The sequence below is a fragment of the Coregonus clupeaformis genome, chromosome 16, assembly GCF_020615455.1.
Source record: "Coregonus clupeaformis isolate EN_2021a chromosome 16, ASM2061545v1, whole genome shotgun sequence".
NCBI lineage: Eukaryota > Metazoa > Chordata > Actinopteri > Salmoniformes > Salmonidae > Coregonus > Coregonus clupeaformis.
In genome coordinates, this window is record NC_059207.1 from 55,729,640 (window position 1) to 55,755,583 (window position 25,944).

At 43.7% G+C, this 25,944-nt stretch overlaps 1 protein-coding gene across 1 annotated transcript in view; it reads left to right on the plus strand.

Annotated features, from left to right (window-relative positions):
- Nucleotides 1-8,006: 8,006 nt before the first annotated feature.
- nf2a (NF2, moesin-ezrin-radixin like (MERLIN) tumor suppressor a) overlaps nucleotides 8,007-25,944 on the plus strand; it is a 62,252-nt gene continuing 44,314 nt past the window's right edge. Inside the window, exons 1-4 of the mRNA XM_041901667.2 lie at nucleotides 8,007-8,790; nucleotides 12,058-12,183; nucleotides 12,393-12,515; nucleotides 19,501-19,584. Coding sequence (XP_041757601.1) covers nucleotides 8,677-8,790; nucleotides 12,058-12,183; nucleotides 12,393-12,515; nucleotides 19,501-19,584 — 447 coding nt within the window. The 5' untranslated portion in view covers nucleotides 8,007-8,676. The remainder of the gene's footprint in view (nucleotides 8,791-12,057; nucleotides 12,184-12,392; nucleotides 12,516-19,500; nucleotides 19,585-25,944) is intronic.

Sequence of the window (25,944 nt, forward strand, 5' to 3'; positions counted from 1 at the left end):
ATTATTCAAGAATAAATGGGTACATATCATTAATAATAATAATAATAAGTCCAAAAATGGATGTAGCATCTGCTGATTGCCCCTTTAAAGAATCGATTTTTCAAGAGCGACCAGGCCGATGCAATAGCAGGCCTGTTTGACTTTAAAATACTGATAACAAAATGGTCTAAGAATATAAAAAAATATTCTCATTAACCCCTTACACTCATGGGAATTGTCTTCTATGGATGGGCTACAATGAAATGTTTCTTACAGAAGACATATGGAAAGCACATGCTTAACCATGGTAGCAATAAAAGGGAACAGTTTGGAGATTATGGGAAAATTATTAGACTAAAGGTGAGGACACAACAGTTCACCTGACACAAGACTAAATCCAAACATTACACTGTTGATTTTATGTGCATTTTACATTAACTGTACTGTTGATAACGACATCTCATAATTTGAAAGAGTGTTCTATTAACAACAATGACTAGCTAAATTATAAAATATGTTCTTACTGTCACGACTTCCTCCGAGGCTGCCTCCTCTCCTTGTTCGGGCAGGCTTCGGCGTTCGTCGTCACCGTCCGCTCCGCTTCTCATCTCATCATTCCATTTGTTTTGTCTTGTTTATTACACACACCTGGTTCATATCCCCCCATGAGTACCTGTATAATTGTTCCCTCTGCCCCCTTGTCTTTGTGTGTGATTGTTTATTGTGGAGGTTCGATTAGCTCGGTGGACTTCGCCCTAGAGTTTCGGACTCTAGCGGCTGGGTCCGGGTGGAACGAGCGGGCCCTCATCGACCACTTCTGGTGCCATCTACGAGAAGACGTCCAAAGTGAGCTAGCCTGCCGGGACACCATGTTGTCCTTCAATCAACTGGTGGACATGGCCATCCGGTTGGACAACCTGCTGGCTGCTAAAGGATGTCCTGGAAGGGGCTTGCCCATTCCACCACCCCCCAACCCGGATCACGAGATGATGGAGCTTGGTGGAGCAGCGATCCGGGAGAGCAGAGGACGACAGCGCCAGTGTCACTCTCATGGCGCGAGAGGACATTCTCCTGCACACTGTCGTCAGCGTTCTTTTGGATCTGGAGGCGGCAGGCAGGGCACTCTCACGTCACCCCAGGTATCGAACACCCACACTCGTTCAGAGCCCTCTGCTGCGCACTGTACCCTACCCATCTACTTTCCTGATTACACAGTAGTTCCCCAGTGTAAGGCGCTGGTCGATTCAGGCGCAGAAGTGAACTTTATGGACAGGTCATTTGCACATAGTCTAGGCATTACATTGGTTCCCCTATCCATTCCACTCCCCATCAGAGCACTTGACAGTCGACCATTAGGGTCCGGGTTCGTTAGGCAATTTACAGCATCAGTCACTATGGTTACGCACGAGATTCATCGAGAGCAAGTCACTTTTTTATTATTATTGAGTCTCCTGATTTCCCTGTTGTGTTAGGTCTTCCCTGGTTAGCACTACACAACCCCACCTTTTCATGGCCGCAGAGGGTTCTCACGGGGTGGTGTCTAGGTGTTACCATTGGTGCAACCACGGTGGAAAGTCCAGACACTACCTCCACTGTGCGCATTCCCCCCGAACACCTCGATTTGGCGCACACATTTTCCAAAACGCAGGCGACCGAATTACCACCTCATCGGGAGGGGGATTACGCAATAAACCTCCGGGTAGACGCTGTGCCTCCCAGGAGTCATGTGTATCCCCTGTCGCTGGCTGAAACGGAGGCTATGGAGACATACTTCAATGAGTACCTGCGCCAGGGGTTCATACGTCCCTCCACTTCGCCCGCCTCCTCGAGTTTCTTTTTTGTGAAGAAGGAAGACGGAGGTCTGCGCCCTAGCATTGATTACCGAGCACTGAACAAGGGGACAATACATTATAGTTATCCTCTACCCCTCATTCCATCTGTGCGAGTCAATGTATGGGGCGCGCTTCTTCACAAAATTAGATCTCCAGAGTGCGTACAACCTTGTGCGTGTCCGAGAGGGGGGCGAGTGGAAGACAGCATTCAGCACAACCACGGGCATTACGAATACCTGGTGATGCCTTACGGTTTGATGAATGCTCCATCCATCTTCCAGTCCTTTGTGAACGAGGTGTTTCAGGACATGCTTGGTCGCGGTGTAGTGGTCTACATCGACGACATTCTGGTGTATTCCGCTACGCGCACCGAGCATGTGTCCCTGGAACGCAAAGTGCTGGCCTGACTTTTGGAACATGACCTTTATGCCAAGGCAGAAAAGTGTCTGTTTTTCCAACAGTCAGTCTCCTTCCTCGGATTCCGCATTACAACCTCAGGTGTGGAGATGGAGGGAGATTTCAGCCGTGCTTAATTGGCAGACTCCAACCACGGTTAAGGAGGTGCAGCGCTTTATTGGCTTTGCCAACTACTATCGGAGGTTTATCCGGGGCTTTGGCAAGGTCGCAGCTCCCATCACATCTCTGTTGAAGGGTGGGCCTTCCCGGCTCCGCTGGTCTGCTGAGGCTGACAGGGCCTTTAGTAACCTGAGGGTTCTGTTCACCTCAGGCCTGATACTGGCCCACCCCGATCCATCACTACCGTTCATAGTGGAGGTGGATGCGTCCGAGGTAGGGATAGGCGCTGTCCTAACTCAACGCTCTGGGCACGCCACCCAAGCTCTGCCCATGTGCCTTTTTCTCCAAGAAGCTCAGCCCGGCGGAGCAGAACTACGACGTTGGTGATCGGGAGCTGTTGGCTGTTGTCTGAGCCCTGTCTGTGTGGAGGCACTGGCTCGAGGGGGCGAAACACCCTTTCCTCGTCTGGACGGACCACCGTAACCTGGAGTACATCCGGGCAGCGAGGAAGCTGAACCCTCGCAAGACCAGGTGGGCCCTATTCTTCACCCGGTTTGATTTTACATTATCTTACATCCCGGTTACGAAGAACCTGAAGGCAGACACACTGTCATGGCTGTGTGACACAGAGGAGAGGCCCATAGACAACACCCCCATACTCCCGGCCTCCTGCATTGTGGCACCGGTAGTATGGGCGATGGACGCGGACATAGAGCGGGCGTTATGCACAGATCCAACGCTGACCGCCACTGAATTCACCTCCACTATTAACGGTAGTGATGGATCGGGATGGGCCAGTACCGGGGCTGAGGTGAACAGAACCCTCAGGTTACTGAAGGCCCTGTCAGCCTCAGCGGGACGGCCCACCCTTCAACAGAGATGTGATGGGAGCTGTGACCTTGCCAAAGCCCCGGATAAACCTCAGATAGTAGTTGGCAAAGCCAATAAAGCGCTGCACCTCCTTAATCGTGGTTGGAAAAACAGACACTTTCCTGCCTTGGCATAAAGGTCATGTTCCAACTGTCGGGCCAGCACTTTACGTTCCAGGGACACATGCTCGGCGTGCGTAGCGGAACACACCAGAATGTCATTGATGTAGACCACTACACTGACCAAGCATGTCCCGAAACACCTCATTCACAAAGGACTGGAAGACGGATGGAGCATTCATCAAACCGTAAGGCATCACCAGGTATTCGTAATGCCCCGTGGTTGTGCTAAATGCTATCTTCCACTCGTCTCCCTTTCAGCTTGTGACAGGGGATACACATGACTCCTGGGAGGCACAGCGTCTACCCAGAGGTTTATCACGCATGCCCCCGCCTGATGAGGTGGTAATTTAGTCGCCTGAATTTTGGAAAACACGTCCGCCAAATCAAAGTATTCGGGGGGGAATGCGCACGGTAGAGGTAGAGTCTGGACTTTCCACCGTGGTTGCACCTACGGAAACACCTAGACACCTACCCTGACACTCCCGCAACCACCCCATGAGAACCCTCTGCGGCCATTAAAAGGTGGGGTTGTGTACTGCTAACCAGGGAAGACCTAACACAACAGGGATATCAGGAGACTCAATAATAAAAAAGGTGACTTGCTCTCTATGGGTCTCGTGCGTAACCAATGTGGCTGGTGCTGTAACTTCCCTAACGATCCCGGACCCTAGTGGTCGACTGTCATGTGCTCTGATGAGGAGTGGAATGGATAGGGGAACCAATGGAATGCCTAGACTATGTGCAAATGACCTGTGCATAAAGTTCCCATCTGTGCCTGAATCGACCAGCGCCTTACACTGGAGAACTACTGTGTAATCAGGAAAGTGGATGTATAGGGTACATTGCGCAGCAGAGGGCTCTGAACGAGTGTGGGTGTTTGATACCTGAGGTGACGCGAGAGTGCCTTGCCTGCCACCTCCAGACCCGCTCGTTCCACCCGGACCCAGCCGCTAGAGTCCGAAACTCCAGGGCGAAGTCCTGCCCGGTCCTCGTCCCCTGTCTCAGGTGGACCAGCCGCTCGCCCGCCTCTCTACCTTCGGGCGGGTGATCGAAGATGGCTCGTCCTTCACTCCAGACCGCGTTGGCCCACTCCAGGGCTTTCCCCGAGAGGCAGGAGACGAGGGCGGACACCTTCTCCCTCTCCGATGGAGTTGGGCTGATGTTCTATAAATATAACTCCAGTTGTAGGAGGAATCCCTTGCAGAGGGCAGCTGTCCCGTCGAAATCCCGTGGTCGGGATATATGAATCCCTCTGGGTGCTTGGGTGTGGGTGGCTGGATCCGGTCGCTCAGCTGGTCCCGATCCATCGCTTCTCCCAAGCTGGCTAGCATCGTCGAATGCTCCCAGACCTGTTCCACGACTCCTGGCATGTGCTCCTATTCTGCTGACTCCATGTCTGGTGTGTGATTCTGTGATGAGGTGATGTCGAAGGAGTCAGGTGCAGGAGGGTAAATCACAGAATAACAGACTTTATTCCGCAAATACAGAGTTACGCAGTAATGAGTCAAAAACACTTCACTGCGCAAAACAGGCGCACTGGAAAATACAAGGCACACAGGGAAATATTCCGGCGATACAAAATACACGGAGCTCCACCGAGCTTCACTATCCTCCACAATAAACAATCACACACAAAGACAAGGGGGCAGAGGGAACACTTATACAGGTACTGATGAGGGGATATGAACCAGGTGTGTGTAATAAACAAGACAAAACAAATGGAATGATGAAATGAGGAGCGGCAGTGGCTAGAAGGCCAGTGACGATGAACGCCGAAGCCTGCCTGAACAAGGAGAGGCGGCAGCTTCGGAGGGAGTTGTGACACTACACTAATGAAAATGCTATTGTGTTCTTTGGAATACATTTTATTGTGTATTCTGTTACCTAAGACCTTCATAAACACAACCAAATTATTATTTTTGTGATAGAATATATGAAATGTATTTATTGTTAGAATGTTGACATTCAAAAGACCATCATTGGCCCTAATGTGACCGCCCTCCCGATGCTTCTTACCAGTCGGCGCCAACGAAAAGGTAACAATTCGGCGGCGCAAGTGGCAACACTTCAGACTGAGGAGTACGTTTCACACACCCCATGTGCTACGTTAACAGGACCGGAAAATGGTCCAATTCATGCACTTACAGTGTCTTCATAAATTATTCATACCCATTGACTTATTCCATATTTTGTTGTGTTACAGCCTGAATTCAAAATGGATCAAATATATACACCCATCTACACACTATACCCCATAATGACAAAGTGGAAACAAAGTGGAAAAATGTTTGCAAATTTATTGAAAATGAAATACATAAATATCTAATTTAAGTATTCACACCTCTGAGTCAATACATGTTAGAATCACCTTTGGCAGCGATTACAGCTTTGAGTCTCTAAGATTGCACACCTGGATTGTACAATATTTGCCCATTATTATTTTCAAAATTCTTAAAGCTCTGTCACATTGGTTGTTGATCATTGCTAGACAACCATTTTCAAGTCTTGCCATGAATTTTCAAGCAGATTTAAGTCAAAACTGTAACTTGGCCACTCAGGAACATTCACTGTCTTCTTGGTAAGCAACTCAAGTGTAGATTTGGACTTATGTTTTAGGTTATTGTCCTGCTGAAAGGTGAATTCATCTCCCAGAGTCTGGTGGAAAGCAGACCGAACCAGGTTTTCCTCTATGAGTTTGCCTGGGCTCCATTCTGTTTCTTTCTTATCCTGAAAAACTCCCCAGTCCTTAACGATTACAAGCATACCCATAACATGATGCAGCCACCACTATGCTTGAAAATATGGAGAGTGGTACTCAGTAATGTGTTGTATTGGATTTGCCCCAAAACACTTTGTTTTCAGGACAAAAAGTTAATTGCTTTGCCAATTTATTTTACTTTAGTGTTGCAAACAGGATACATGTTTTTGAATATTAGTGTTCTGTACAAGCATCCTTCTTTTCACTCTGCCAATTAGGTTAGTATTGTGGAGTAATTTCAATGTTGTTGATCCAAAAAGTTAATTGCTTTGCCAATTTATTTTACTTTAGTGTTGCAAACAGGATACATGTTTTTGAATATTAGTGTTCTGTACAAGCATCCTTCTTTTCACTCTGCCAATTAGGTTAGTATTGTGGAGTAATTTCAATGTTGTTGATCCATCCTCAGATTTCTCCTATCACAGCCTTTAAACTCATTGGCCTCATGGTGAAATCCCTGAGCGGTTTCCTTCCTCTCTGGCAACTGAGTTAGGAAGGACGCCTGTATCTTTGTAGTGACTGGGTGTATTGATACACCATCCAAAGTGTCTTTACCAATCTACCAATAGGTGCACTTCTTTGCGAGGCATTGGAAAACCTCCCTGGTCTTTGTGGTAGAAACTGTGTTTGAAATGTACTGCTCGACTGAGGGACTTCACAGATAATTGTATGTGTGGAGTACAGAGATGAGGTAGTCATTCAAAAATCATGTTAAACACTATTATTGCACACAGTGAGTCCATGCAACTTATTATGTGAGTTGTTAAGCACATTATTACTTGTGAAGAGTCTGAAGATTTGAGCATCGGTAATCCTCATCACTCTCCAGATACAATTACCAGGTAACACACACATACACACACACACACACACACACACACACACACACACACACACACACACACACACACACACACACACACACACACACACACACACACGCACAGAGTCCATCAGTGAGACCGGTGAATGTGACCTTCAGGAGAGGCAGGTGTTGTTACTGGTCCTCAGAGGTGGGCTGGGCTTTCTTGGGCTTTTCATATACTACCCCTTACGCAAACGCATATACTGTATGAGGTAGCCTAGGCATATGTATATATATTTTAAGGGATTTTCAGATTTTATTGACCATATAAAGACAGATGATGACAATGGGGAAATATAGAAAGAGGTTGTGTCAAAGGGGGTAAGATAGTGGCAGATTTGATCATGATTGTTTGATTGCATGTTCTGCCAGGCTTTTTGTCATTGGGAGATTATGTCTGTGTGTCTTTAGAGACCAGTGGCAGGTCAGGAGTCTGCAACCAGAGAGGATTCAGACTTAGAGGAATAAACCATTATATCTTTGCTGCAATTCAAAGGAAAGACAGGAAGAGTAAGCACAGAGGCTAATAAATGAAAGATCATTCCCTGTGAGAGCAGACAGGCTAGACACATGATTGGGAGAAACATTGTCATGTACATAAACATTTATATTTCTGCTTTTATTAACTAATTTATTCAGCATATTCAGTGGCATAACATAACGTTGCAGATAGAAATTAGATTTTTAAGACAGATACATCTCCACTTCATGTAGAATTGGGTCCAGTGTACTGTACAGTCAACATTTTTTAAAGTGCTTTTGTCTTTACCGTTGTGCTTACACTTAAGTTACTAACAATAAAAATGTTTTGCAAACTGACTGAAGTGAACCCATGACTCTTTTACTGCCAATATATTGCCCACTGTTGGCTACTCAAAATACCAGTATGATCAATGCATGCCCATCTGTTGGTATTTTTTAACCAAAAGATGGCGCTGGATTCACAAGTTACAACCCAAAGAAGAATAAGCCAATCACATTACAGTAAAGATGGTGGGTAAATGAAGATAGGTCAGTCAGGCCGTCTCTGATTACAGCGACATTTGTTAGGACCGCCTTCTCGATGAACGAGGAAGCTAGTTAGCTGCTACTAGTAAAGTATGCTAATAGGGCTCTAACTTTTGTTATTGTAATTGAAAGGTTTCAGAAGACTTAAATCACCTCTCCATGAGTGCGAGGATACTTTACGTTTGAACGGAATTCATGTTTCAACGGGAACCCGTTTTCCGAGTATGAAACAACCGAATTTATGAGTTAGCGCATTGGTATGTTTACAAAACAGGTGAAGCTTCCCATCCGAAAGTTAGCTAGGCGAGCTAGCTAGCTATATTAAGCCAATTAGCTAGCTAAATACCATAACTGAAAGTAAAAGGTGTTGGATAATGCCCTACTATATATATTTTACCAATCTAGATTTACAAATCTGGTTACAGTAAATTGCTGAAGTTGTAGCTAGTAGCATAGCTAAAAAGCTAAATTAGCTAGCTTGTGAATGTTTTGGCGCAACCCTCAGGTTCTCACGCGCAGAACTGTGATTACTGTTACACTGAAGAAGATAAAGTATGTCAATCAAAGAAATAGTATCTAAAAAGACTACGAATAGAATGGGAAAACACGTGATATTGTTGTTGTTATGACGCCATTGTGTGCCACTGTTGACATCATCACATTATACCTATACACTAGCTATAACTAACGTTATAGTCTAGCTAAACAAATTGAGGGTTTGTCAACATGGCAAGTGCCTTGGTAGCTAAAATGGGACTGAACTCACTGAGAAGAAAACAAGCCAAGAACTTCAATGTCAGGATCACCACAATGGATGCAGACATGGAATTCAGTTGTGAGGTGTGTGCCCCCTTTCTGTATGTGTCAATGTGTAGCTTGTAGCCTAGTTGTTACAACACACACATTAATAATGTAGTTGTCCAGCTCTTGCTTCACTCAACAGGATGACATAGCTATGACATCACCCTGACCTTCTCACTATCCCTCAGGTTGTGTCCCAATGGCACTCTATCCCTTATGCAGTGCATTATTTTTGATCAGATGGGTCCTGGTCAAAAGTAGCACACTACATACAGTGAGGGAAAAAAGTATTTGATCCCCTGCTGATTTTGTACGTTTGCCCACTGACAAAGACATGATCAGTCTATAATTTTAATGGTAGGTTTATTTGAACAGTGAGAGACAGAATAACAACAACAAAAAATCCAGAAAAACGCATGTCAAAACTGTTATAAATTGATTTGCATTTTAATGAGGGAAATAAGTATTTGACCCCTCTGCAAAACATGACTTAGTACTTGGTGGCAAAACCCTTGTTGGCAATCACAGAGGTCAGATGTTTCTTGTAGTTGGCCACCAGGTTTGCACACATCTCAGGAGGGATTTTGTTCCACTCCTCTTTGCAGATCTTCTCCAAGTCATTAAGGTTTCGAGGCTGACGTTTGGCAACTCGAACCTTCAGCTCCCTCCACATATTTTGTATGGGATTAAGGTCTGGAGACTGGCTAGGCCACTCCAGGACCTTAATGTTCTGCTTCTTGAGCCACTTCTTTGTTGCCTTGGACGTGTGTTTTGGGTCATTGTCATGCTGGAATAACCATCCACGACCCATTTTCAATGCCCTGGCTGAGGGAAGGAGGTTCTCACCCAAGATTTGACGGTACATGGCCCCGTCCATCGTCCCTTTGACGCGGTGAAGTTGTCCTGTCCCCAAAGCATAATGTTTCCACCTCCATGTTTGATGGTTGGGATGGTGTTCTTGGGGTCATAGGCAGCATTCCTCCTCCTCCAAACACGGCGAGTTGAGTTGATGCCAAAGAGCTCGATTTTGGTCTCATCTGACCACAACACTTTCACCCAGTTCTCATCTGAATCATTCAGATGTTCATTGGCAAACTTCAGACGGCCCTGTATATGTGCTTTCTTGAGCAGGGGGACCTTGCGGGCGCTGCAGAATTTCAGTCCTTTACGGCTTAGTGTGTTACCAATTGTTTTATTGGTGACGATGGTCCCAGCTGCCTTGAGATCATTGACAAGATCCTCCTGTGTAGTTCTGGGCTGATTCCTCACCGTTCTCATGATCATTGCAACTCCATGAGGTGAGATCTTGCATGGAGCCCCAGGCCGAGGAAGATTGACAGTTCTTTTGTGTTTCTTCCATTTGCGAATAATCACACTAACTGTTGTCACCTTCTCACCAAGCTGCTTGGTGATGGTCTTGTAGTCCATTCCAGCCTTGTGTAGGTCTACAATCTTGTCCCTAACATCCTTGGAGAGCTCTTTGGTCTTGGCCATGGTGGAGAGTTTGGAATCTGATTGATTGATTGCTTCTGTGGACAGGTGTCTTTTATACAGGTAACAAGCTGAGATTAGGAGTACTCCCTTTAAGAGTGTGCTCCTAATCTCAACTTTTTACCTGTATAAAAGACACCTGGGAGCCAGAAATCTTTCTGATTGAGAGGGGGTCAAATACTTATTTCGCTCATTAAAATGAAAATCAATTTATAACATTTTTGACATGCGTTTTTCTGGATTATTTTGTTGTTATTCTGTCTCTCACTGTTCAAATAAACCTACCATTAAAATTATAGACTGATCATTTCTTTGTCAGTGGGCAAACGTACCAAATCAGCAGGGGATCAAATACTTTTTTCCCTCACTGTAAAGAATAGGGTGCCATTTGGGACACCGGCAGAATCTACAGGTGTCAGTCAGTTTAATCTGTGCCTTATTCAATATGACACTTCTGTTTTACTTTGACCTTATAGACTACAGCATTGTTTTTCAACTCCAGTCCGGACAAGCACACCTGATTCAACTTGTCAACTAATAATCAAGCCCTTAATGAGTTGAATCAGGTGAGTTTGTCTTGGGTTACAACAAAAATGTGTGCTGTTGTGGGTACTCGAGGACTGGAGTTGGGAAACACTGGGCTACAGTAACTACATCATTTGAAACCACCTGTGTAATAGTAATAACTAAGTAGGCGATGTAATTGAAAAACAATAACCATGTCATGCACTTTACCACAAGGTAGTGAGTATCTACAGTATAAATGTCTGCTTCTGGAGAAGTGTGACTCATGCACCTTACAGGAATCATTCACAGTGTAAAATCTAAAATATATTTTCTTCATATTAGGCTCAAGAGGAAACAACAGAATGCAGACAGATGTCTTACCTATGTGTTGCTCTTTTTAAGGTCACTTCAATACAATACTGAAGCAGCAAAAGAGGGTAATGAAATGTAGATGGTGTTCTCGAATCCAACTAAAGAAGAAATGATAGGCTTTAGGCTAATACCTGTGCAGATGTACAGTATATAATAGGCCTAGATGACTTTTTGTCCTTTGCCTTTCAGCCACTGTAGTCAACTTAACATTGCCTAGGGCCTTAGGCTATGCAAAGAATGCATCATAATAATAACTTGGAAAGGCCATCAGTACTTAACAGGGGAGGGAGACTGGACGCTACCACTGTTGAAAATTGGTAATAACACAGACCGGCAGAATGTCAATTGCAGGTTTGCTCAGATTACTGTCTGTGCCTGGATGATAATTTTAGAAATTATATGCTTGGTAAATAGTAATTATTGAGTGTTTGCCATTTTAGGTGCAGGGTCTTTGAAGTGCATTATTAAATTGACCTTGACTGTTCTTCAATTGACCTTCATTTCATTCTCCTATTGAGCTGATATCCTGGGCACTTTTCTTTCTCTATTGCTTAGTGTACTGTTAAAGTTCTATTGGTGCACTTTAAAGTTAAACAGTCTGATATTAAAGCTTTTTTATTTGAGAATGAATGTGCATCTGATATGCTTCTCAGAGCTTTGAGCTGAATGGGATATAGAAAGACTTTTAGCGGCCCCCTGCCTTGAACTGAGCTTATGAAAGATGGACTGTCTATGTCCAGCCTGAGCAAAGGGATTTCTCGCCTCTCATGACTCTCATCACGACTATTATGACTTATCTTACCCTCTGCCTTATTTCATACAGTTTCTGCCCTCTGCAGATGCTATTTGCTCTGTCAATCATTCACTCCACCCACATCATGAGACTGTTCCCATATTTACCCTAATGTCAATTCATGCTGCTATCCTGTTTTTCAGGTCAAATGGAAGGGAAAGGATCTTTTTGATCTGGTGTGCCGGGCTCTGGGACTGAGAGAGACGTGGTTCTTCGGGTTCCAGTATGATGTCAAAGAGACTGTAGCCTGGATCAAGATGGACAAGAAGGTAAATCTCAGCAACAGACGGACCCACTGAAATCTACCACTGAGTACATTGATGTGCTGGTTGGTACTCGGTGTCCCTTACATTGTTTGTGAACACTGTGAGTTGAATCGAGATGTACTCTTCTTCACCATCTTCTAGGGATGTCAGGAGCCTGGCAAGAAACTTTCTGACTAATTGAGTTGTCCATGTTGTTTTGGTCTCTGTTGCAGGTTTTGGACCAAGATGTGTCCAAGGAGGAACCAATCACCCTTAATTTCCTGGCCAAGTTTTACCCTGAGAATGCAGAGGAGGAGTTGGTTCAGGACGTCACTCAGCATCTCTTCTTCCTACAGGTGACTATGCATGGCACACTCATTATTTCTCATCAACTCAATCCATATTTTTCACTGTAAAGACTCCTGGCTATTTTTTAAATGGGAGTTGGCCACCAAGAAAGTAGCTCTAGTCATTGTAATTTTCACTGGTTGGCATCTTATCATTAATCGTTTTGGAGATACATTATGAAAGCCTCTCATTTTCAAAACTTTCAATCTAGGACCTTTGAACAAGCATGTATTTTTCCCTTTCGGACCGCCTCTTAAGAAAATCTGGTTTGGATTCTCATCTGATACCTATCAAGACACTGCTATAAAGTAGTGCACTAAACAAGGAATAGGGTGCCATTTGGGACACACACTTCTTCTTCCAAGTCCTGCATGTAAACTTCAAATCTGACATGCCTCTCAGAACATGCTAATAGGTTACTGTCTGTCTCGGCAGTGGACAGATAGTGATGATTTTGTATGTGTTGGCAATCTTTCCAGAGGCTTGCCTCACCTTGCTAGCTGCTTTCAATAAAGTTTTAAGAGGTTAGAAATTATTTTTTAATCATCTCAGAAATACCTAGGTGAATTTTGGTCAGTTAACTTATAGAAAGCTCTCAAATGTTTCAGTGAGAATCATACAGTCATATTAAATATCTTGAAACACTATGCACAGACATTTAGCTCTTTAGGCACTTAGCCCATCAATGTAATAATACTCCACTATATTCATGGTTATGTGCGCTCATGTACTTACTTGACCGGTTATCCCATTGAAATGGGCAATATAATACACCTACAGCTACATTACTGTTCTCTGAAGTTATATCACGGGTCTCTTCAGGCAGACTGCCAATAGAGGGCAAACTTTCACATCTAGTTTCTTTGACTGCTATAGTTAGTGAGCACCAGAGCCAAAGCCCTCTCAGTCCAGAACACTCTCAGTAATACACTTTCCCATTGTCCCTCTCTGATTGTATTCAGCCATGTGGAATCAATGTGCTGCATTTTAACAGTGGCCTTTCTCCCCTGCCCTAATACTTTGGGGGGAATTCCTTCCCAGTACTGACACACTGGATTCATCCTAAATGGCACCCTATTCCCGATGTAGTGCTCTACTTTTGACCAGAGTACTATGGGCCCTGGTCAAAAGTAGTGCACTACATAGGGAATAGTGTGCCATTTGGGACATAACTCCAATTCCCTTATCCCCTCACGCCAGATGAGATTTGTTACAATGGTCTCCCTGCTGTCCAATTCACCTAACCGCATTTATCAATTACCAATTAGGTTTAAAGGCCCAGTGCAGTCAAAAACATGGGATTTCCTGAGTTTTATATACAGTGCGTTCGGAAAGTATTCAGATCCCTTGACTTTTTCCACATTTTTTTTACGTTACCGCCTTATTCTAAAATGGATTAAATAGTTTTTTCCACTCATCAATCTATACACAATACCCCATACAGCAACATTTTTGCTAATGTATTAAAAATATAAAACTGAAATATATGTCCCGTGTCCCGTGTAGCTCAGTTGGTAGAGCATAGCATTTGCAACGCCAGGGTTGTGGGTTCGATTCCCACGGGAGGCCAGTATGAAAATGTATGCACTCACTAACTGTAAGTCGCTCTGGATAAGAGCGTCTGCTAAATGACTAAAATGTAAAATGTAAATATGACATTTACATAAGTATTCAGACCCTTTACTCAGTACATTGTTGAAGCACCTTTGGCAGTGATTACAGCCTCAAGTCTTCTTGGGTATGACGCTACAAGGTTGGCACACCTGTATTTGGGGAGTTTCTCCCATTCTTCTCTGCAGATCCTCTCAAGCTCTGTCAGGTTGGATGGGGAGGGTCGCTGCACAGCTATTTCCAGGTCTCTACAGAGATGTTCGATCGGGTTCAAGTCTGGGCTCTGGCTGGGCCACTCAAGGACATTCAGAGACTTGTCCTGAAGCCACTTCTGCGTTGTCTTGGCTGTGTGCTTAGGGTCGTTGTCCTGTTGGAAGGTGAACCTTTGCCCCAGTTTGAGGTCCTGAGCGCTCTGGAGCAGGTTTTTATCAAGGATCTCTCTGTACTTTTCTCCGTTCATCTTTCCCTCGATCTTGACTAGTCTCCCAGTCCCTGCCGCTGAAAAACATCCCCACAGCATGATGCTGCCACCACCATGCTTCACCATAGGGATGGTGCCAGGTTTCCTCCAGACATAATGCTTCAGGCCAAAGAGTTCAATATTGGTTTCATCAGGCAAAATAATCCTTTAGGTGCCTTTAGGCAAACTCCAAGCGGGCTGTTATGTGCCTTTTACTGAGGAGTGGCTTCCGTCTGGCCACTACCATAAATGCCTGATTGGTGGAGTGCTGCAGAGATGGTTGTCCTTCTGGAAGGTTCTCCCATTTCTACAGAGAAACTCTGGAGCTCTTTCAGAGTGACGATCTGGTTCTTGGTCACCTCCCTGACCAAGGCCCTTCTCCCCCAATTGCTCCGTTTGGCTGGGCTGCCAGCTCTAGGAAGAGTCTTGGTGGTTCCAAACTTCTTCCATTTAAGAATGATAGAGGCCACTGTGTTCTTTGGGACCTTCAGTGCTGCAGACATTTTATGGTACCCTTCCCCAGATCTGTGCCTCGACACAATCCTGTCTTTGAGCTCTACGGACAATTCCTTCGACCTCATGGCTTTGTTTTTGCTCTGACATGCACTGTCAACTGTGGGACCTTATATAGACAGGTGTGTGCCTTTCCAAATCATGTCCAATCAATTGAAATTTCCACAAGTGGACTCCAATCAAGTTGTAGAAACATCTCAAGGATGATCAATATAAACAGGATGCACCTGAGCTCAATTTCGAGTCTCATAGCAAAGGGTCTGAATACTTATGTAAATAAGCTATTTCTGTTCTTTATTTTTTAATACATTTGCAAAAATGTCTGCAAACTGTTTTCGCTTTTGTCATGATGGGGTGTTGTGTGTAGATTGATGAGGAAAAACAATTATTTAATCAGTTTTAGAATAAGGCTGTAATGTAAGAAAATGTGGAAAAAGTCAAGGGGTCTGAATACTTTCCGAATGCGCTGTATATTTCCACAGTATGTGGTTGGAATAATACTGTGAAATTGTGAAAATGATGATACTGCCCTTTTAGTGTAAGAGCTGTTTGAAAAGACTGCCTGAAATTTCAGCCTGTTTTGGTGGGATGGAGTTTTGGCCTGCTTGGTGACATCACCAGGTGGTTAATTAGTTAATAGACCAATAGGAAAGAGAGTTCCAAACCTCTCTGCCAATAACAGTTTGTTTTCAGTTTTCCCCTCCCCACTCAGATCACTCCCTGACAGTCCTAGCAAAATTCTTGCTTGAGACATTGCTCTTTGCAAAGAAGCTATTTTAGTTTCTTTTTGACTATTTTAATTGAAAGAAATCACAGTAAGGTACTTAACTTCTACCCAGAAATGATTTGATATTGAGAGAAAAAATGGCTGCATTGGGCCTTTAAGAGCTCTGGTCAATGGCCCACTTAATGACTTGGTCTCCTGGGATTCGTTGTCCCTGTAGCAGTCAGTCTCATTATATCCTTTGTACCCTCTTCAGAAACGAGATGGTGCATCTCAACAACTTTCATCCTGCAAAATGTCAAAGAAAGAAAGAAATACTCCTGTCCATTGTGCTGGATTTGTTACACGGCTAAAGACAATAATTTGTTTATTTATATTTCTTATCTCTCCGTCCTCAGTATTGGAATGCAGGTAGGTACTTACTGTATCTCGGATGGATGTGAGTAAAACATGTTCAGTCCTTAATCTGTTCTAAAGCATTTAGCCAAGGAGTTGTTGAGGTTTTAAAGAGAGAACTCACCTGCCACAAAGAAAACGATTTAGATGCCGTGCCGTATAGCCTAACATCCAGGAGACAAATGAAGAACAACAACAACATCCATTTAAAATGGATGCTGCAAAAAGGAAAGGGACAAGAATTCAAAAGACTAAACGCTTGTAAAAGCTTGTCTCCGTATTACTCTCATGAATTCCCATGATGTGGGAGCACGGCTCCCCCTTCTCCCATGTTCAGATAGTGTCGTAAGCATGACTGACAGACGGATTACTGTTTATGAGAAGCCATCAACCTCCCTGTCTCTCTGTTTGCGTCCCAAATGGCAGCCTATTCCCCTTTAAAGTGCACTACTTTTGACCAGAGCCTGAAAGTTGGCTTGTGCTCGCAGTCCAAATGGCTATGTTGCTGACGTCTTACTTTCAAACAACTTTGAACTCATCCATGTAGCAGTGATAGCTAAGCTGTGTGAAAAACATCAAACGGAATTTCAGACACAGTCAAACCCATATGGCAAAATGTTTTAATTATGTTTTCTCGGTACTAACGTCAAATTGGATGACTGCTGTAAAGCAACAAAGAGATTCCCATCCCCAGCCTGAGCACCATCTGTGCATGACATACTATATGCCTTCATGGAAAACTACTATAAAAGTTTGTTAACTACTGCTAAAATAGTTTTTCTTTTCTCAATCACTTATCTGACAAAATAATGAATGAATCAGTGGTCAAATGGTCAAATGAATCAATGGTTCCTGTGTTCCAGTGTTGACATATTCAATCGAGGAATAGGAATGTGGGGGAGAGCAGAGTGGAGCCCAAAAAGTTCTACCCAAGTTGGAGTAGGCTTATAGGGACATTATTACACTGTAAAAAGTGGGACAACGCTGTTGTTAATCTGAAGTGCTTTTACTGATTGGAATGATTAAAATGTACACTTTGGTTTGTTCAACATATTCTATTCAGTGTGTCTGAATTAGGCTTGGGTGGTATCCAGATTTTCATATTGTCATACCGTCCTTCTCTTATCCAGGGAAATGGTTCCAATCGTTTTTCCACCATTCACTTTTCCCATATTTTTTTTTAGAAACACTTAAAATAAGGGCTGTGTTCCGTGTAGGCTTACCCTTGCGTGACATTTTGATAACAGTGTACATTTCTCTAGGACAAGGTTGCTTTTTATCCGAAGAGTTGGCGGCGTAGTTTATTGGGTGCGTGGCTTTCAGTTTGTTAGTTTTGGCCACCCGTGAGAGTGAATGTCATGTAAGGGATAAATGCAGACGTTCTATATTACCTTAGAAATAATGGATGATTATTTCCAAGTTAATGTACAGAACGGAGGTGTTTATCCTGCTTATACCACAGTTGCCAAAGAAAACAATATGAAAGCACACATTTACCGGTATAAATATTATTTGTTGTTGATATTTAAATTTTTATAAGCAAATAAATAATTGATCATCTTCTGGTTGCTGGAGATGCGACCCAGTCGTTCATTCGATTAGTTTGATATTTACAGACCCAGTCGTTCGTTATCTGGTTTTAATGTCCATTCTAGAATGCCCTTCTAGCCAATCAGATATGAGTATTCAACAATGCTGTGGTATAATAAAATGTAAACTTGTACACTGCCAGCATCTGTAGTGATACTTAAATAAGTGCAAGTGTTACAAAAGAGCCTGATAAGCTTTCTATGTTAATGTATCCTATGCTTGGTTATAATATTGTGGCTTTTACATGCAAAAGTCTTGTGTAAAGAAAATATTTTTGAACCAATTAAATGTCTTGGTTAACAGGGAAGTTATTGAATTGCTTGTAACACTATTTAATACATTTGCATAAGTATTTCTAAATTAAAAAGTGAGCTGGGTTGTACAGTGCATTCGGAAAGTATTCAGACCCCTTTACTTTTTCCACATTGTCACGCCCTGACATAGAGTTGGCTAGTTGGTGAGCCAGGGTGTGAATATTTTGTGTGGGAATTTCTATGTGGACATTCTAGTATTTGTATTTCTATGTTTGGCCGGGTGTGGTTCCCAATCAGAGGCAGCTGTCGCTCGTTGTCTCTAATTGGGGATCATACTTAGGCCGCCAGTTTTCCTGCCTGGGTTGTGGGATCTTGTTTATGTTCCGTGTTAGGCTTGTATGTGTATAGCCTGAGGACTTCACTTTACGTTGTTTCTTGTTTTGTTTATGTTTATTGAGTTTAATAAACATGTACGCTTTTCACGCTGCACCTTGGTCTGACCCGTCTCTCAACGTTTGTGACACACATTTTGTTACGTTACAGCCTTATTCTAAAATGGATTAAATAAATCACATTCCTCATCAATCTACACACAATAGCCCATAATGTGGAAAACAGGTTTTTAGAAATTTTTGCAAATCTATAAAAACTATAAAACAGAAATTCCTTATTTACATAAGTATTCAGACTCTTTGCTATGAGACTCGAAATTGAGCTCAGGTGCATCCTGTTTCCATCCTTGAGATGTTTCTACAACTTGATTGGAGTCCACATGTGGTAAATTCAATTGATTGGACATGATTTGGAAAGGCACACACCTGTCTATATAAGGTTCCACAGTTGACAGTGCATGTCAGAGCAAAAACCAAGCCATGAGGTCGAAGGAATTGTCCGTAGAGCTCAGAGAGGATTGTGTCGAGGCACAGATCTGGGGAAGGTTATCAAAAAATTTATGCAGCATTGAAGGTCCCCCAAAACACATTGGCCTCCATCATTATTTTTAATACATTTGCAAAAATTTATAAAAACCTGTTTTTCCTTTGTCGTTATGCGATATTGTGTGTAGATTGATGAGGAAAAAAACAATTTAATCAATTTTAGAATAAGGTTGTAACGTAACAAAATGTGGAAAAAGTTAAGGGGTCTGAATACTTTCCGAATGCATTGTATTTACATAAAATATTAGTTTGTATTTGTTATTTATCAGGTTTAACCAAAGAGGAAAAGTAAGTTGTGTTGAAATAAGTAGGTTGCAACTTGAAATACAGCTTTTGTAATAATCAAATAAAACAGTTGGCGTTGAATCATATATTTTGTTTCAATAAATGTAATATTTTTCAATGTACTGGTAACCAGTTGAAGTAATTGTTTTTTGGTTCATCCAAATAGTTATTTTTTACAGTGTAGGTCCGATTTTGTCAATCTCTTTTTTTGTTTCCATTCAGGTAAAGAATAAGATCCTGGAAGAGGAGATATACTGCCCTCCTGAAGCCTCGGTGCTGCTGGCCTCCTATGCCGTCCAGGCCAAGGTCTGTATCACTGGAACTCTCTGTTCTCTCCTCTTACAATCAATAAACCTGTCTGTCCACACATCCATCTGTCCATTCCATTCACTCACCCGTCCATCTGTCAGTCAGTCAGTCCATCCATCCATCCATCCATCCATCCATCCATCCATCCATCCATCCATCCATCCATCCATCCATCCATCCATCCATCCATCTATCCATCCATCCATCCATCCATCCATCCATCTATAATTGAAAGCCCTTTGTAGCTCAGTTGGTAGAGCATGGCGTTTGCAACGCCAGGGTTGTGGGTTCGATTCCCACGGGGGGCCAGTATGAAAAATGTATGCACTCAGTAACTGTAAGTCGCTCAGGATAAGAGCGTCTGCTAAATGACTAAAATGTAAAATGTAAATGAAAAATACAGGGCCAAGCTCAATGAAACTCCAGACAGGAAGCCTTGGTTTGTCATTTGCAAAAGAAAGACTCTCCAAATGAACATCCCCACTTCCTCTCACCATTCTGCTGAAGGATTGCATCACTCCAAACCTGTCTGTCTCCAGATTCCCCCAAAGAGGACAACCGTTGACCATGCCTGAATCCCAATTTGCACCAGATTCCCTTTATAGTGCAGTACTTTTGACCAGGGCCATATGTCTCTGGTCAAAAGTAGTACACTATATTTGGAATAGGGTGCCATTTGGGACACATCACGTCTTATACACAAATCACATCAGGCCGGCTCTCCTCTCCTCTCCTCTCCTCTCCTGTCAGATCATTTGAACTAGACACGGCAGAAACGGGAACATGCTCTCAGTGTATCAGCAGTCCGCTTTGATTATCTTTGAATTGATCTGCTTAACTTGACTTCACATAGTGGGAGGTTGTTATAGGTTGGTGAGAGATTGGTGGCAGGGTGACCTTTCTCCATTCACTCTGTCCACCTGGGTTGTTTTTGTGTAGGAAAAGATAGATATACTGAGATATCGGGCTATGTTGGGACCTCACCTTGTATCTAACGGACTAAGTGAAGGGCAGAGGAGATCGAAAGAAAGGAAGTTGATGTTTCAAGTTTTAATGTCACATGCACAAGTACAGTGAAATGCCTTTCTTGCTAGCTCTAACCCCAACAATGAAATAATCAACAATGTAATACAAAAAATAACAAAGTAGAACAAAAACACACAAGACATAGAAATAAGAAGAACACTGTTACGAACCCCGTGGCTCTAAACGTCTAGGGTGGATGGACATGAGACCCGTAACATAATTCATGCAAATTAGGAGTGTGACATGGAACAGTGAGAACAAAAACTACACGACAACCATAAACTACCGTCAAACATAAATGGTTTATTGCTGAACACACGGTAAAGGTTTGGGAAAAAGGGCTGAGCAGGACCCAAGAAATGAAACAATAGTGTAAAAAACCCCTAAACTGATCTTGCCTGCCTCAAGAACCGCTAAACTACTGCTAATCATACAAAAGTACAGGGGGTGGTCCGCTCAGGTCTAACTAGTGTTTTTAGACAGATTTCTTCCTACGGGTAATGTACGCCCAAGGGCAACTTGCTTCAACTCCCCTTTTCCCAGAAACACACAAAGTTACCAAACAAAGTAATCAGCAATTTAGTGAGTACACAATACACAGGACACCACCGTATCCATACTCACATACAAAAAGTAGTCGAACAAAGTTACTAAACAGCGGAACCAGCAACTTAGTGGTGCAATGCAGAGGAATGTTCACTGATTGGTCCACCTTAGCAATCAGCATACATCTCAACGACCACCAATCAGGAACATACAGGACACCTGTGATTAGGGCAGAAGGAGAGGAAAACACAGGACACAGGATACCTGTATCCGTAACACTCCCACCCTTAAAAGAGCAAACCACAATGGTTTGCGACACACGTACCATCACAACACCCAAAATTCAAAAATCATCCTGCCGGGATAACAAAAAAAAACTAGATCTTTAAACACGAGACAAAGCATCTGCCAACACATTATCCAACCCCTTTTTGTGGCGGATCTCCAAATTATAATTTTGCACGACAAGTGCCCAACGCATAAGGCGTTGGTTCTGGTTGTACATCCGGTGGAGAAAAACTAAGGGGTTATGGTCAGTATACACTATCACAGGTAATGCACTGGAACCAACATAAACTTCAAAGTACTGCAGAGCTAACAACAAAGCTAGAGCTTCTTGTTCAATGGTGGAATAGTTTGTCTGACATTTGTTAAATTTCCGTGAAAAATAACAGACAGGATGGTCCACTCCACTCTGGTCCTGCTGCAGTAGAACAGCACCAGCACCTCTGGCACTTGCATCTACCTCCAGTTTAAACGGTCGTTCAAAATCTGGCGCAGCAAGAACAGGAGTACTACATAAGAGTGCTTTAGCAGTGTTGAAAGCAGTACGACAATCTTCAGACCATACAGATTTTCTCGCCGGACTGAGCAAATGCGTTAATGGAGCAACTACCGCAGAGAAATTTTTACAAAAACTACGGTAGTAGCCAACCATCCCTAAAAAGCGGCGTAGCTCTCTTCTGGTGGTAGGTGCGGGAAATGCGTTTATAGCTGAGACCTTGGCATCTAGAGGGCGCACCTGACCATGGCCGACCTATTACCGAGATAAGTAACAGTGGCCTTCCCAAACTCGCACTTTGCTAAGTTCAGGGTTAGAGAAGCGGTTGCTAGACATTCACACACTACCCTTAGAGTGTTAACATGATCAGACCACTCAGTTGAATAAATTACCAGATCATCAAGGTAAGCACTACAATTAGGAACTCCAGCCAATACTGTGTTAACCAGGCGTTGGAAAGTGGCTGGTGCGTTCCGCATCCCAAATGCCATGACAGCATATTGTAGGAAGTGATCTGGGGTCACAAAGGCAGAGATGTCGGAGGCACGTGGGGTTAACGGCACCTGCCAGTAACCTTTTAGAAGATCTAGTTTGGTTACGTAAGTAGCAGCACCAACAGTATCAATACAGTCATCCAGTCTGGGTAACGGGAACGAGTCGGGCACTGTTACAGCATTGACCTTCCGATAGTCCGTACATAATCTGGATGTCCCATCAGGTTTAGGAACCAGAATGCACGGAGAACTCCAAGGACTTGAACTTGGCATAGCCAGGTTATTCTCCAGCAAATAACCGACCTCATCCCTCATTATCTTTCTTTTAGAGACGTTGACACGATAAGCATGTTGCTTGATAGGTGCAGCGTTTCCAACGTTAATGTCATGTTCTAACACATTTGTGCATGTAGGAACATCATTAAAAAGACATGGAAAGCTGTGTAATAGTCTCACAATATCATCTGACTGTCTGTCCGTTAAATGAATCAGGCTTGACGGGAGAGACAGCAGCATCTCTGAATTGGGCAATCTAGCACACTGCTGCTGAGTATTGCGCAACTCCAAACCATCTCCGTCCACATCATTAACATGACCTCCCACTACAGCCGTAGCAGCAATAGAGACAGCCGACTCGGCCAGTTTCTCTGGACTGTCTACCTGAGTGACGGGTCTGGTGTGGTATGTCTTCAACATGTTAACGTGGCACACACGAGATTGGCGTTTTCTATCAGGAGTCTGTATCACGTAGTCAGTTTCACTTAGTTTCTTTTCAATGACATAAGGACCAGAGAAACGTGCTGACAATGACGCTCCTGGCACAGGCAACAATATAAGAACTTGGTCACCTGGCTGCAGTGAACGAGAAACAGCCTGTGTGTCATAGTGTCGTTTCATCCGTTTCTGTGAGGAAGAAAGCGCTTCCTTTGCTAGAGCACAGGCACCATGTAGGCGCTCACGAAAGCGACTAACGTAGTCCAACACATTTTCTTTCACACACAACTCTTGTGACAAAAACTGATCCTTAAGGACTTTCATAGGTCCTCTCATGGTGTGTCCAAACACCAGTTCAGCTGGGCTGAACCCTAGGGATTCCTGTACTGTCTCACGGACAGCAAACAAAACTAGAGGAACTCCCTCATCCCAATCTTTCTCAGATTCCAAGCAATATTTACGGAGCATAGACTTCAGTGTCTGATGCCAACGTTCAAGCGCACCCTGAGACTCTGGGTGATATGCGCTTGACACACGGTGTGTAACTGACAAGGATTTTAACACTTGTTTGAAAAGTTTAGAAAGGGAATTCGTACCCTGATCAGTTTGTATCACCTTAGGTAACCCAAAAGTTGAGAAGAATTTGATCAACGCTTTACTCACCACCGGAGCAGTAATCCTTCGCAGAGGAATGGCCTCTGGGTACCTGGTGGCCACACACATAATCGTCAACATAAACTGGTTACCAGATTTTGTCTTTGGTAATGGTCCAACACAATCAACCATCACATGTTCGAATGGTTCACCTATGGCCGGTATGGGACAAAGAGGCGCAGGGGAAATAACCTGGTTCGGTTTCCCAGTTACTTGACAGGTGTGGTAAGTCCGACAGAACTGAGCCACATCTTGTTTTAAACCAGGCCAAAAGAAATGTCGCAAAACTCGATCATAAGTCTTGGTGACTCCCAGATGTCCGGACCACTGGTGATCATGAGCGAGGGATAAAACATTTTGTCGAAAGGCTGTAGGAATCACTATTTGGTAAACAGCATTCCAATCTCCGCCAGCGTCAACATGGGATGTCCATTTACGCATGAGGAGATTACCATCAATAAAGTATGCCATGTTTTTCTTCTTTAGCTCCTCCTCTGAGACAACACTAGAAAAACATTTAGCCAGGCTAATGTCAACCTTTTGGTTAGCGATCAGCTGCTCACGAGTGACTGGTAACTGTATTGCCTCAGCTACAAGTTCCACATCCTTCTTCCTTTCTCTGGACTGTTGGTCAGACTGCACCAGCTTACCAGAGGTAGCACCCGAACTATCCTCTGGGTCACCCTCTCTGAATAGAATCGTGTTCGACAAATCTATCACTTCACCCACTTGTCGTGCTTGAGCACGTGTGACAGCACAAGCGGGGAACACATCTGGATAACCCTGTGCCAGCTCCTCGGAGAGAGACTGGTCACTTTTATCCAATACCTCCAATACGGGTATCACCTTTCCTCCGGCAATATCGTTGCCCATTATAAATGTCACACCTTTTACTGGCAACATAGGACGACTCCAACTCTGAACAATCCACTGACTAACTCAGAGTGTACGTTCACAAAGTGCAATGGCACTGGGACAAATCCCATTTCAATTCCTTGTACTAACACACTGGAACCACAATATGTATTATTGGACAAGGGCAACACATCAGATAGTATGAACGACTGCGCCGCACCAGTATCTCTGAGGATTCTAACTGGACGCTGAGACGCTTCGTCATCTGATATAGAAACAAACCCCTCAAAATGAACGGTTCATAACTGTGATCTGGGACAGGGACTTTCAAACCACATTCACTATGAGGCCTCTGTCTTGATTCCGGCCTTACAACCGCACCGAATCAGCCCAACACCCGTTGGCGGCCTGGCGGGCTGAGGCATCCCCGGTTTGCGTTTTAGCAGAAAGCAATCATTAACCATATGTCCCACCTTATGACAATAGAAACAGTGACGCACATCTTTTGGGCGTGCTGGATGTACTGCTGGTCGAATAGGACTAAAAGTTAGCAACTCCGCAGCCCTGCCCTCCGTACGAGCCGAAAACACGCTCTTATGCGTCAACACAAACTCGTCTGCCAATACAGACGCTTCCGACAGTGAGGATACTTTCTGTTCGTTCAGATAAACTACAATGCGTTCGGGTAAGCAATTTTTAAACTCTTCTAACAAGATTAACTCCCGTAGAGAGTTAAAATCAGTTACTTTACTAGCACTGTGCCATTTGTCAAACAGATTTCCTTTGTCTCTAGCAAACTCCACATAAGTCTGAGTAGGAGACTTTTTATGAGACCTAAATCTCTGTCGATATGCCTCAGGAACAAGCTCATAGGCACGAAGAACAGTAGCTTTGACCACGTCATAATTCAAACTGTCTTCAAGAGGTAGCGCTGCCAGAACCTCTTGGGCTTTACCTGTTAGTTTACACTGAAGTAATAGGCACCATACCTCTTCGGGCCATTTCAATGCTACCGCTATACGTTCAAAAACACTGAAATAGGAATCAACCTCTGACTACCTGAACACAGGTACCAAGGTGATCTGCCTACTAATATCAAACGTAGCAGACGACACAGCTGGTGAGGATGGCTCACTAGCAGGCATAGTATGAGCAGAGACTAACCTCGCTGTTTCTGCCTCCAGTTCCATTTTACGCACCTCCAGTTCCATCTTACGCGTCTCCAGTTCCTGATCAAGCCTACGCGTTTCCAGCTCTGCCTCTAGCTTACGCGTCTCCTGTTCCTGA